At 36.0% G+C, this 12,220-nt stretch overlaps 1 protein-coding gene across 1 annotated transcript in view; it reads left to right on the top strand.

Annotated features, from left to right (window-relative positions):
* SNX4 (sorting nexin 4) overlaps positions 1-12,220 on the top strand; it is an 80,511-nt gene that overhangs the window by 44,558 nt on the left and 23,733 nt on the right. The window contains exons 8-9 of the mRNA XM_027845286.1: positions 4,479-4,540; positions 8,750-8,815. Coding sequence (XP_027701087.1) covers positions 4,479-4,540; positions 8,750-8,815 — 128 coding nt within the window. The remainder of the gene's footprint in view (positions 1-4,478; positions 4,541-8,749; positions 8,816-12,220) is intronic.

The raw sequence follows: 12,220 nt of genomic DNA, 5'->3' as shown, positions 1-12,220 counted from the left end.
GTGGCCTCAGACCAAACACTTGACACTTACTAGCTGTGTGACCCTGGGCAAGTCACTTAACCCCAATTGCCTTTAAAAAAATAAAGAAAGAAAGAAATATCTTCTGCAGGATAGCTCCTGTGCAGCCAAAAAATTGCTATCACTCTCTCGCTCTCTTTATTTTTATATATATATATATATATTTCTTTTTTCAAACTTTAACATAACATATATATGTAAAAGAGAGAGAGAGAGAATGAATGTGTTGGGGAAGATGTTTATTTGTCCCAAAGAACAGCTTGCAGTAATTTAAGTCTGATATAAATTATAAGGAGAGAAGACGTATAACATAGTAGATATAGGGTTGGCTTTGGAGTCAAGAAGACCTGCGTTTCAGTCTTACTTCTGACATGTATTAGCTGTATGACTGTGGGCAAGTTATTTAACGTCAGTGCTTTAAGAAACTCTAAGACCAAAAGTTATAAAATTGCTGATCTGTATCTCTGGATGGAGTTCCCATACTTAGAGTTTCATACAGTGGTGAAATCTCAGGTCCTAACCTGCCCCTTTCCTACCCCACCAAAAATGTTATAAAGAAGCTGATGGAAAGGGAGACAGTGTCATTAGTAAGATTGTGCAGATTGAGTGGGACAAAAGAAGGATGCTATTCTAGAGTAATAAGTAATAAAATGCTTCCTAGATCATGGGGGAATTGAATAAATTACACTGTTCTTCCTTAGTGTAAGGTTGCATAGTCTTTAAGCAATATGATTTTTATGACAATTAGATCAGTTGTGTCATGCATTTAAAGCTTGATCATCTTGCTATAAAATATGCCGAAAAAATGACTAAAAGGAACATTGAAATTACAGTCTCTGTTGACTGGGAGGATTAGTTTTCACCATGTTTCATAAGAGAAGCATATTGTTGTCATAGACTGCTGCTGCAAGGGTGGACTGTTGCAGATTATCTTGTCAAGTTGAGACGTCCTAGGATTAATAACAATAATGATAATAATAATAACTAACATTTACATAGCACTTACTATGTGCCAGGCACTGTGCTGAGTTCTTTACGCTTATTTTCTCATTTGAGCCTTATAAGAACCCTGGGAGATAGATGCTATTATTATCCTCATATCCTCATGCCTAGATGAGGAAAATGAGATTTATCTAGTGAGTCTGTTGTACTGTTACTCTTCAGTCCCCCCACCCCCTACCCCAGCAGCCCTCATTTTCCTTTTTTCTATTTATTCTTGATTCTTAGGCTTTTCATTAAGCTTTAAACCTAGCACCAGTCAAGTGGGATTTAAAAAACAACCAACCAACCAATTCTGATATAGTAATGTTTGTGCTTACTTATAGTTTTGTGGAGGTTTGTCCTCCTCTCTTCCAGGTCTGCCATCCCTGGGAGCTTTCACCATCTGCCTGGTGGTGCCAGGGTTTATTCAGTGTAGTCTCGTCACTTAGGGTAACCCTGAGGCTTATGTGGATGACCAGCCATGCGATCTAGCCATTATGGCTTTCTCCATAAAATGGGTTTTATTACAATAATAACACAGTAGTTTTTGAAGAGGGACAAATACTTTTTGTCACACGTTGTACCTTCCCGTACTTTAAGCTTTAGACATCAATCCCTGCTTATCCTTTTCCTTTTACTTAAGTCTTGTCCTGCCTCGAATTCCTCCTTAGTGGCTCATTTCTACTTCATTCTACCAGATCAGGTCAATTTCACATTAACAACAAAGACCAAAATGAAACTGTTCTTGCCTCTTAGAAGTTTACAGTCTATTGGGGGTAACTACCCTTTTTTTTTTTGTTTTTTGGTGAGGCAGTTGGGGTTAAGTGACTAGCCCAGAGTCACACAGCTAGTGAGTGTTATGTGTCTGAAGTCAGTTTTGAACTCAGGTCCTCCTGACTCCAAGGCCAGTGCTCTATCCACTGTGCCACCTCACTGCCCCCGTACACTTTTTTTTTAGATATAAAATATTTACGGGGCAGCTAGATGGTGCAGAGGATAGATCCGGCCCTGGATTCAGGAAGACCTGAGTTCAAATATGGCCTCAGACATTTCACCCCATTGCCTCACCAAAAATAAAACAAAAAACTATAAAATATGTACTTAGTAAATTCAAAGTAATTTTATTGGAAGCAGACAACACTGACAACTGGGGGTGGGGTGGGAAAGAGAATCAGGAAAGGACTCAGGTAAATTCTGTTTGTCAGAGTTTAAAATGCTTACCCTGGGACTCAAAAACTTTATTTTGCTAATTATTTTAACTAGGATTGGCTCCAGTGATCTGGAGGATTTCATGTTCAGGTGCTGCTGTGTTAGGTTTCCTTTCATAGTCAGAAAAAAAATCCCAAAACAAAGGTTCTTAACTTGGGATCCATGAGCTTGTTGGTTTTTTTAAAATATTTTTTCATAATTATATTTCAATATAACTGGTTCCTTTGTAATTCTGTGTGCTATATTCATTTAAAAACCTTATTCCAAGAAGGGATTCATAGGCTTTACTAGACTAACAGGGGTCCATCATACAAAAATTCCTTTCCCTAAAACTTAATATCAGGGTCTTACCAATCATGGGCTTACTTTGACAACTGGGCTTCCCTTTTTCCTATATTAGCCTTGCTGTAACAGGTCTATGGTAATTTTTTCTTTGAATTGCTTTGCTGGTTGGCACAATAATTGTCTATCACATTGTTTAGAATTTTGGAAAAGTTTTTTGATCCAGTGGATTTCTGTAGGATATGACCTAATCAGGGAGTTGCATATTCCCTGCTCCCTATGCTGATTAGCAGTCCCATGAAGGCTGTTTCTCCAGTTTCCTTTTTCTACCATCACAACTGGGGGATTCCATATCCTATACCTCTGGTACTGAGGAGTATTGAGTGAAAAAAGGACATGCCCCTTTTATCTGTTTATACTTGCTTTGACCATCTCAAACTCATTTTCTGCAAATGAAAACTGCGTGAAACATTTCACCCCTTTTGCCATTTAACCTGGAGATTAGTCACGTCCAAGTAATGTTTTTGTATGTTTGTTGTTCAAGATCTCCTGACAGGGATTCAGGTTTCCTTTTCCTTTTGATCAGATCTTTGCAGAGCTCTTAGTTTTCCCTGGCTGTCAGGATTATTCTTTTCTGTTGTCATTGTTCCCATTCTTTTTCCTGGAAGGGTGAACAAACCTTACAACCAAAGGAAAAACATTAACCATTCCTCTATATCTCTCCCAGGGCATGACACAGCAGAGTGTGATTAGTCCTAAAAAAGCAACCTTTCTTCAGACCTGTTCTTGGGCTCCCTGGAGACTATGTATTCATTACTTTTCAGGGTTGGATTCACTGCTTTTTCTTTTGCCCATCATCATTAGTATTAATCAAAGGTTAGTTAACTTCCTTGCTTGTGTCATGAGCAAGATCAAAACCTGGAGAGTTAACCTACCACGCACTGCAGGGAATGGAGTACATGCCTTTCTTTGTTTGGGTTAGATTCTGCAAAAACCTATTGGACTAAAAGATTTTCTCTAGAATTCTGAATTCATGGTAGACTTCTGTTAGCTATAAGGGTTGATAGCTTTAAAGAATCACACTTGTTGGTAAATAGTGAATTTTTATTCAAATTTTATGTCAGACATTTCTTTTGGAGGCAAGTGTAGTGGATATGTTAAGCCTAAGATTGGAATTCCTTACTGCTCATTTCAACTCTCCCCTTTTCTCTCATCTGTACTGTTTTGGGGCGGAATTCTAGGTCATGTGGTCACTTGGAGGTAGGTTAGGAGTAAGAAAGGCTATGTGACGTGGGCTGTTAGGTAACATCAAGGAATCTGGGATAGAAGGCAGGATTTTTGGGGTGGCAGAGGAAGCCAACCTTTCTAAAAGTTTGGGTCCAGAAATTAAAGGTAAGAACTTTAAAAAGTTCCAGTTGGAATGAGGACTGAGTTCTACCTAGGGTAATTTTGAAAGCTTTTTAATAGATCTGATCCATCTCTTGCAGTTGATGGCCTCAGATATTTAAAGGACCAGTATCTTCTTTTAAGTAGAGGCTTTACTAGCGCTGAGGATTCTTATAGAGTGGTTTGGGAGCCAAATTTTCCTGTTTTATTAGTAACATCAGGGATATGGTCCATCCTTAGGATATGGAAGGGCTTTAAGGAACCAGTGGAACACCTATGGTTTGTGTGGCCAATGCCGGACTCTCTGGTTTATACCTTCAGGTGGGGTCTGACATTTGGGAAATGTTGGTGAGGCTTAACTAGTCAAAACAGTACATAATGCAATGCTAACATAAGTTTTGTGGTATAAAGGGTTATACTGAGTTTTTGTACTATTTTTAGAATATCATTTTCTCTTTTTTGTATATTGCTTTTGGTTTTAAAATGATGAACTTGTTTGGGGGGGATTGAAAAATTTTTATCTTCTGATAAAAATAATTTGGTAGTAACCTGAATATAAGTTAAACGCAACCTAAATCAGCTTCTGTAAACCTTTATTTTAGAGAGTGGCAGACCGACTCTATGGTGTCTATAAAGTTCATGGAAATTATGGCAGAGTTTTCAGGTAAGCATTATCATTCTAAAGCATTCCTCATGTTTCTAGTCAGTTTGCCTTACATATGGGAAATTATATATCTTTGCAAATGTGTGGTTCTGGACAGTAGAACTCTTACACCATAGTAAAAAGAACATTGAAAGTAAGAGTCCAAAGAGGCTGGTTTCACTTCTGGGTTCATCATTTAGTTGTTAATGGGACTTTGGGCAAGTTATTCATCTCTTAGACTCAGTGTCCACTTTTATAAAATGAAAACAAATAATACTTATATATAGTTTTTCAGAAAAAGTGCTTTGTGAAATGCAAAGCCCTGTACAAATGTGAACTACTGCTCACTATTTTTATTAATAATAATCAGAATTCATGGTATTTAAAAAGACCTTTGTCACAAGGAGTGTTTTCTAGCCTTAGAGTGTTTTATATACACAACTGAGGCTTTTTTGTATAAATCTTTTGTTCTTGTGCAGTTGTCTTTTTCTAAATTTAAGAATTTAAGTCTTGTTGTTCCTAATGTTTTTGACTGCCATCCCGAATTTCTTGCTAGTTTTTTATTTATAGTGCTTTTTTGGGTTGAATTATCTTTTTAAAAAAATTTGTGGTAGATGCATAGATTTCTTATCTCTAGTCATTTAAGGATATTAACTTTTCAGTGTATGTCACTTTTTTAACATATTACCAGTGTATTTGTGGTTAAATTTAGGTGTATTTCAGAACACTATTAAGATTGTTGCTAGTATGTGTAGTGCAGAGTTGAATGCTTTTTATATTCTCTGGAATAAATAATGGACACTGCTTTGAGTAGATGGAAATCTCCTTCCCTCCCTGCCAAAAAAGATTAATGTTACTGAAGTAATTTTCTAAAAAAAAGTGTATATTATATATATATATAATTTGTAGTTACAATAATATATTATGTTGAATTTCAGTATGTAATTCTCTTAATTTCTGATATCAATTGCTATATCTCTCTAAGCAGCTGTTAGAAATTAGACTTGCTGTATTTCAATTAAGTCTGAAAAAATCACAGTCATACTTACTACTTGTCTTTCTCTAACCTGTTTTCCAACCAGTTAATTTTTAAATAATCTTCATATCAACAGAGTAAACTAAGTCAAACACATTTCTGTGGCAAATATTCATGAATAACATTCTTGTGAATGAACAGGAAGACTAAGTCAAATGTGTTTGGGTTGTTTTTAATAGGTCTGTTGTTTGATATTTTGAAATTTGCTGTCATTATAAACCTCTCACATGGGACACATCTATTATCCAAGATAGCACTGAAAGGAAAGTCATTCATTATATAGTCAGAAAAAGTGGAGAGAAACCAAATGTTTCCAAGATGAAACATTTATTTTAATTACCAAAATGTCTGACGCAAATTAATCAGGCAAGCTGTGTGTTTTTTCACTAGGGAGAATAAACTTTTAAAAACATTGTTTGAACTGATGTCATACTAAAAGATAGTTTGTAGACTTGCCTTAATAGGAAGAAAAGAGATAAATGACTGTCTTACCTTTTAGAGAAAAGTATGAATATAATTTTTACTGTTATCAATGTTTGTTTTGATTAAATACAAATTGGCTAATTAGATCAATCAACAAGCATCTATTGAGCACCTGCTAAGTGTCAAGCACCATGCTTTGTACTAAGGATACAAAGACAAAAGCAAAAACAGTCACATTCAAGAACCATACCAATCTATCTGGAGGAGACAACAATATGTAGGGATATACCAAATAGACATGAGATAATTTTGAAGGGAAATACTACATGCTGTATGTATCAGGAAAGGCCTCATTAATCTGTGCCTTAAAGGAAATTGAGGAGTCCGAGAAACGGAAGTGATAATGGAGTATATTCTAGTTGTGGAGGACAGACAGTACAAAGCCATCAAGATGGAAGATGATGCACACTTGCTTATGAGAAACAGTTTTGTTTTGTTTTTTTTGAAGCTCATTTGACTATATAGAGGGAGTTTGAAGGATAGTAATGTACAGTGAGGCAGGAAAGGTAGTCAGGGTGTGAAGAGCTTTAAAAGCAAAACAGGAGTTTGTATTTGATCCTTGAGATGATAGACAACTGTTGGAATTTATTAAGTGAAGGGATGGCATGATCAAACCTGGACTTTAGAGAAACCATTTTTGGCAGCTTTCTGAAGGATGGATTGGAGAGGGGAAAGGCTTGAGGAAGGGAGACCAAACTTTCGATAGGCAATTAGACATATGCAATTTTTATAATTCTACAGATTTGATTTCTAGAAAAAATGGGGGTCAATTTGTCCCAGGAAATTGACTACTGAACTTGAAAATTTGACTTTGTTGAACCTGGCAGTTAGGTTTGCAGATAGGTGGTGCAGTGGATAGAATGCTGGCCCTAGAGTCAGGAGCGTCTGAGTTCAAATCTGGCCTCAGACACTTACTGGCTGTGTGACTGTAGGCAAGTCACTTAATTGTGTTTGCCCCAGTTTCCTCATCTGTGAAACATGCTGGAGAAGGAAGTGACAAACCACTCTTTGCCAAGAAATACCATAATGGTGTCATGAAGAGTTGGGCATGACTAATCAATCAAAAAGCATAACAAAACACAACAAAAAAAACATGTGGTGATTACAAAAAGGAGAAAATAAAATTAAAAGTTTAACTAAAGAATTTTAACACTGTAAGGGTGCTTCATACCCTGCCTTCTAAAATTTTATACTCTTTCCCTGGGATTTCATAAGTTGTTTTCGTAACAAATTCTCACTTCATTAATGGTAATTAGAGATTTTTATTACCTGTTTTGTTGAAGAAACAGTACTTTTTACCCTTCAGAATTAAAATAGAATCAGAAATGAGAGTCCATCTCTTCTGTGTCAGGAGAGGGAGTAGCATGTTTCATTACAAGGCCTTTGGAATCATGGTTGGTCGCCAAAAAGTTGATCATCATTCTTAATTCTCTCAAAGTTTTTTGGCTTTACAGTATTATTGTTATAAAATTTATCAGTTGTTCTACTGCTTCTTCTCAGTTCACTCTGCATCATTTCGTACAAACCTTCCCAGCTTTTTTAAACTGTCCCCTTCATTTCTTGTAGCACATTAGTATTTTATCACATTCATATACTTTAATTTGTTTAGCCATTCTCCAAATTGATGGATACCTCTTTAGTTTCTAGTTCTTTGCCATTGCGAAAAGAGCTGCTATAGTATTTTTGTACAATTCCCTCTCTCTCTGATCTTTTTGGGTATAGACCCCAAAGAAAGAGTCTTTAAAAGATGTTTTTTTTTTTTCTGAACTTGATAAACATCAATATAAATGAACCTTTCTGTATACAAAGAATGGAAAAAGGATATTGCAAATTAAATCGTGAATATATTACATAAAGCTTTTTTAAAAAGTATATAATAATTTTAATAAAGTAATTCCAGAGCTGGAAGCTTCTTTAGAGATTAACCATGTAGTCCACTTTCTCATTTTAGAAATCATAGGGTCATGACCCTAGAGCTGACAGGGACCTCAGAAACCATTTAGTTCAATTCACTCATTTCATAGATGAGCAAGCTGAGCCCCAGGGATGCTACTGTGACTTGCCCAAGGCCACACAAGTAGTAAATTCCAGAGATGGAATTTGAATCCAGGTCCAGTGACTGCAGAGCTAATGTTACTGTTCTACTTTATTTCTGTATAAAGAAATTGAGTCCAAACAAGTGAGCTGAACTGATTAGGGTTACACAGTGATATAGTGACAAAGCCAGGACTACAGCAACATTCTTTTAGAATCAGGCGCTACAATTTGTTTAGCCTCTCTGCAATCAGTTATTCGTTACTAGGATAGGAAGGGATGAAAACTGCTCTAAGACTCTTAGGATACCTATATAAGGGATCTTTTTTTCTGTCTGACATCTTCGGAGTATGTGCCTAGCAGTGGGATCTCTGGGTCAAAGGATGATTTAGTCATATTCTTTTTTAGCATATTTTAAATTGTTTTCCAGATTGGTTGGACAGGTTCACAACTCCATCAATAGTGTATTAGTGTGCCCATCTGATAAAATGTTTTAAAGTATAATTGAGTTGGATTTTATTGCTTGAACAGAGTAGTTTGCTTGGGTATCAAATACACACACACATGCATATACTCTTTAAATGTTATCTGGAAAAAAATAATATGGAAGACTAGCCTGTTAACTTGCCATATCCTTAATTTATATAATATTTATAATTTTATCCGTTTTTTCTTAGTGAATGGAGTGCCATAGAAAAAGAAATGGGAGATGGACTACAGAGTGCAGGACATCATATGGATGTGTAAGTCCCAAGTCAGTATTGGATAATTAGATGTAAAGCTTTTGATGTGTCCTAATGATAGAATTTGTCTTTCTTTTGAAGATGAATAATATCAGTTCATATCAACAGATGTTTATTGTATTCTTTGTCTATATTGGATGTGGTGTTCACTAGTTCCTTCTACGTTGAGTATATATGGGTATTTGTCATTGAATCTTAGAATGTTTGTTAGGGAAAAAAAAACTTTAGAGGTCATTACTTTGGCCTTTTTATTTTACAGATGAAGAAAATTAAGTCCCAGAGGGGTCAAATCACTTCCTGTAGTTAAACATTTAATATTAATATTTGCACCATTTATCTCATGGGGCTGTTGCGAGAAAGGTGCTTTGTAAACCCAGGAGTGCCATAAAAATGTGAATCATCACCATTGTTATTATTCTGTTGAACCTTAGAATAACTACGTGATAGAACTTTACTTTTGGAGATCTTATCCTACCACTTGATTTTCAGTAAATTTATGGATGATAACATTGAAATTACATGAGATGACATCTTTGGAAGTTGAGTTTTTGGAATCAAATAGAAGTAGAAGCTTTCTTTGGAGACCTTTTGTAGACCTGGAGTTTGGCACATTCTGAATGTCAGTGAAACCTCTTGCTGACCCTTATTGCTTCTTTCCTTCCCCTTTCACACATACATTTTCATAATTGTGGCCTTCTGGATGTTTCATAATAACTCGGACACTTCATGATATAAACTTTTGGTAGCTTTATTCATCATTTGGAATTCACTGAGGCTTCTTCCAGTGCATCTGCCCAAACTTAACTGAAATTTGTTGTTCAGGGACCCGTGTAACTAATGTTCAACACCATCCTTAAGGTGTTGAACATACAAACATTTTCTTTTGATACTTCAGTTCCCAGCTTCCTATCTTAAAAGTTAGGTTCCTGTGCAAAGATACAGTTATCCTTAAAAGTATAATAAACTGTAAGAAAACCAACAAGAAAATTAGCATATGCTGCTTATCTGTTTTCCTGGAAAACCAGATTAGATTGTTGTGCTTAACTTTAGGTCTTTTTAAGTCTTATGGCTCCAGCAATAATAGTACTCCCATATTCTTTAGAGTTCATAATCCTAATCTCAAACCAATACCTTGATTCCAAAACTTGCTAAGTGCTTGAGTACTTTTTTTCCCCTTCAGATTTATTATGTATTTGTTTTTAACATTGATTTCTTTTTAAATTTTGAATTCCAAATTCTCTACCTCTCTTCTCCTCCCTCTTCTACCCACTGGGAAGGCAAGTAATATATCAATTATACATGTGAACACAGTAACAGCCACGTTGTGTGATGACCATCTTTGATAGACTTAGCCCTTCTTAGCAATGCAAGGATCTAAGATGTCTCCAAAAATCTCATGATGGAAAATGTTATCCACATTCAAAGAAAGAACTGTGAAAGACAACTCCAAAAGACTAATGATGGAAATTGCTGTTCACATCCAGAGATAGAGCTATGGAATCTGAATGCAGATGGAAGCATCCTATTTGCTCTCCTTTTCCTTTGTTGTTTTGTTTTACTGCTTCATTCTCATGGTTCCTCCCATTAGTTTTAATTGTTCTTTACATCATGACTAATGGGAAAATATGCTTAATATGAATGTATAAGTAGAGCCTATATCAGATTGCAAGCCACCTGTGAGGCGGGGAGAGGAGAGGAAGGGGGAGAAAATTTAAAACCCAAACTCTTTTATGGAAGTGAATGTTGAAAACTAAAAATAAATTAATTATCAAAACAAAAAAAAGAAATATAATGTCTAGGCTTGTTTGACTATAGCTTTCAGGTAATCCAATAATTCTTAAATTACCTCTTGATCTGTTTTTCAGGTATTTGTTTTTCCAATGAGCTATTTCATATTTTCTTCTATTTTGTCATTCTTTTGACTTTGTTTTATTGTTAATGTCTCATGGAGTCATTAGCTTCAACTTGCCCAATTCTAATTTTTAAGGAATTATTTTCTTCGATGAGATTTTATAACGCTTTTCATTTGACCAGTTTTATTTTCTAAGGAATTCTTCTTTAGTGAATTTTTGTGTCTCTTTTACCATTAGGCCAATTGTGTTTTATTAAGATGTTATTTTCTTCAGTATTTCTTTGAGTGCTTCTTTTACCAAGTTAATTCTCTTTTCATAATTTTCTTGTATCACTCTTTATTTCTTTTCCCAGTTTTTCCTTTACTCTTCCAGAAATTCTTGCTGGCCTTAGGTCCAATTAGCATTTCTCTTTGAGGCTTTATTTATAAATGCTTTGACATCATTGTCTTCTAGGTCTGTGTCTTCCCTGCCACCATAGTAGCTTTTTATAGTCAAATTCTTTTTTTGTTGTTTGCTCATTTCCCCTGCCTGTTTCTTGACTTTGAACTTTATATTAAAGTTGGGCTCAGTTTACCTGGGGTAGCGAGGTACCGTCCCAAGCTTCAGGCTTTTTTGTGCTGCTGTTTATAGAGCTAGTTCTGGGGTTCTGCAAGTTTTTGGTGCTCCCAAAGTGGTGTGATTCTGGGCGAGGTGTGATTACTGCTCCTCTGGTCTGCACTCTGGTCTTTACCCAGAATGGGTCCTTGTTCCCCTAAACCACAAATGTAACTGCTATCTTGCCTTAGAATGTGACCAGGGCCCCTGCTGTCCTGTGACTGGCCTCCAGCTCTCCTCTCCTCCATGGAATTGCAACTCAGAACTGTGGATGAACAAGAGAATTACCAGTCAGTGCCGAGTGCCAGCGAAGAGTCCTGTGTAATCTCTTTCTGACCAGTTGTCCAACCCCCTGACCATCTCTGGGCTGAGAACTCCCAAAGCAGCTGCAGCAGCTGCAGCCTTAGCTGCTTTTTTTTTTTTTTTTTTAGCTTTTATTTAATATTTTATTTTTCCCCAGTTACATGTAAAAACAATTTTTAACATTCGTTTTTAAAACTTTGAGTTCCAAATTCTCTCCCTTCCTCTTCCCCCCACATTGAGAGGGCAAACAATTCGATATAGGATATACGTGTGCAGTCATGCAAAACATATCCATAATAGTCATATTGTGAAAGAAAACATAGACAAGGAAAAAAACCTCAAGAAAGATAAAGAAAGTAAAAAAAAAAAAGCTTCAGTCTGTATTTGGACACCATCAGTTCTTTCTCTGGCATTTTTCATCCTAAGTCCTTGAGTTGTCTTGTATCCTTGTATTGCTGTGTCTAGCTAAGTCATTCACAGCTGATCATCTTACAATATTGCTGTTAGTTTGTATGTAGTACATTTCATTTTGCCATCAGCCCACGCGAGTCTTTCCAGGTTTTTCTGAGAGCATTCTGCTCATCATTTCCTATAGTACAATCACAAGCCACAACTTGTTTAGCCATTCCCCAATTGATGGGCATCCCCTCAACTT

The sequence above is a fragment of the Vombatus ursinus genome, unplaced genomic scaffold (genome assembly GCF_900497805.2).
Source record: "Vombatus ursinus unplaced genomic scaffold, bare-nosed wombat genome assembly UNPS02014959.1, whole genome shotgun sequence".
Classification (NCBI taxonomy): domain Eukaryota; kingdom Metazoa; phylum Chordata; class Mammalia; order Diprotodontia; family Vombatidae; genus Vombatus; species Vombatus ursinus.
This window is presented reverse-complemented; position numbering and strand designations above follow the sequence as displayed.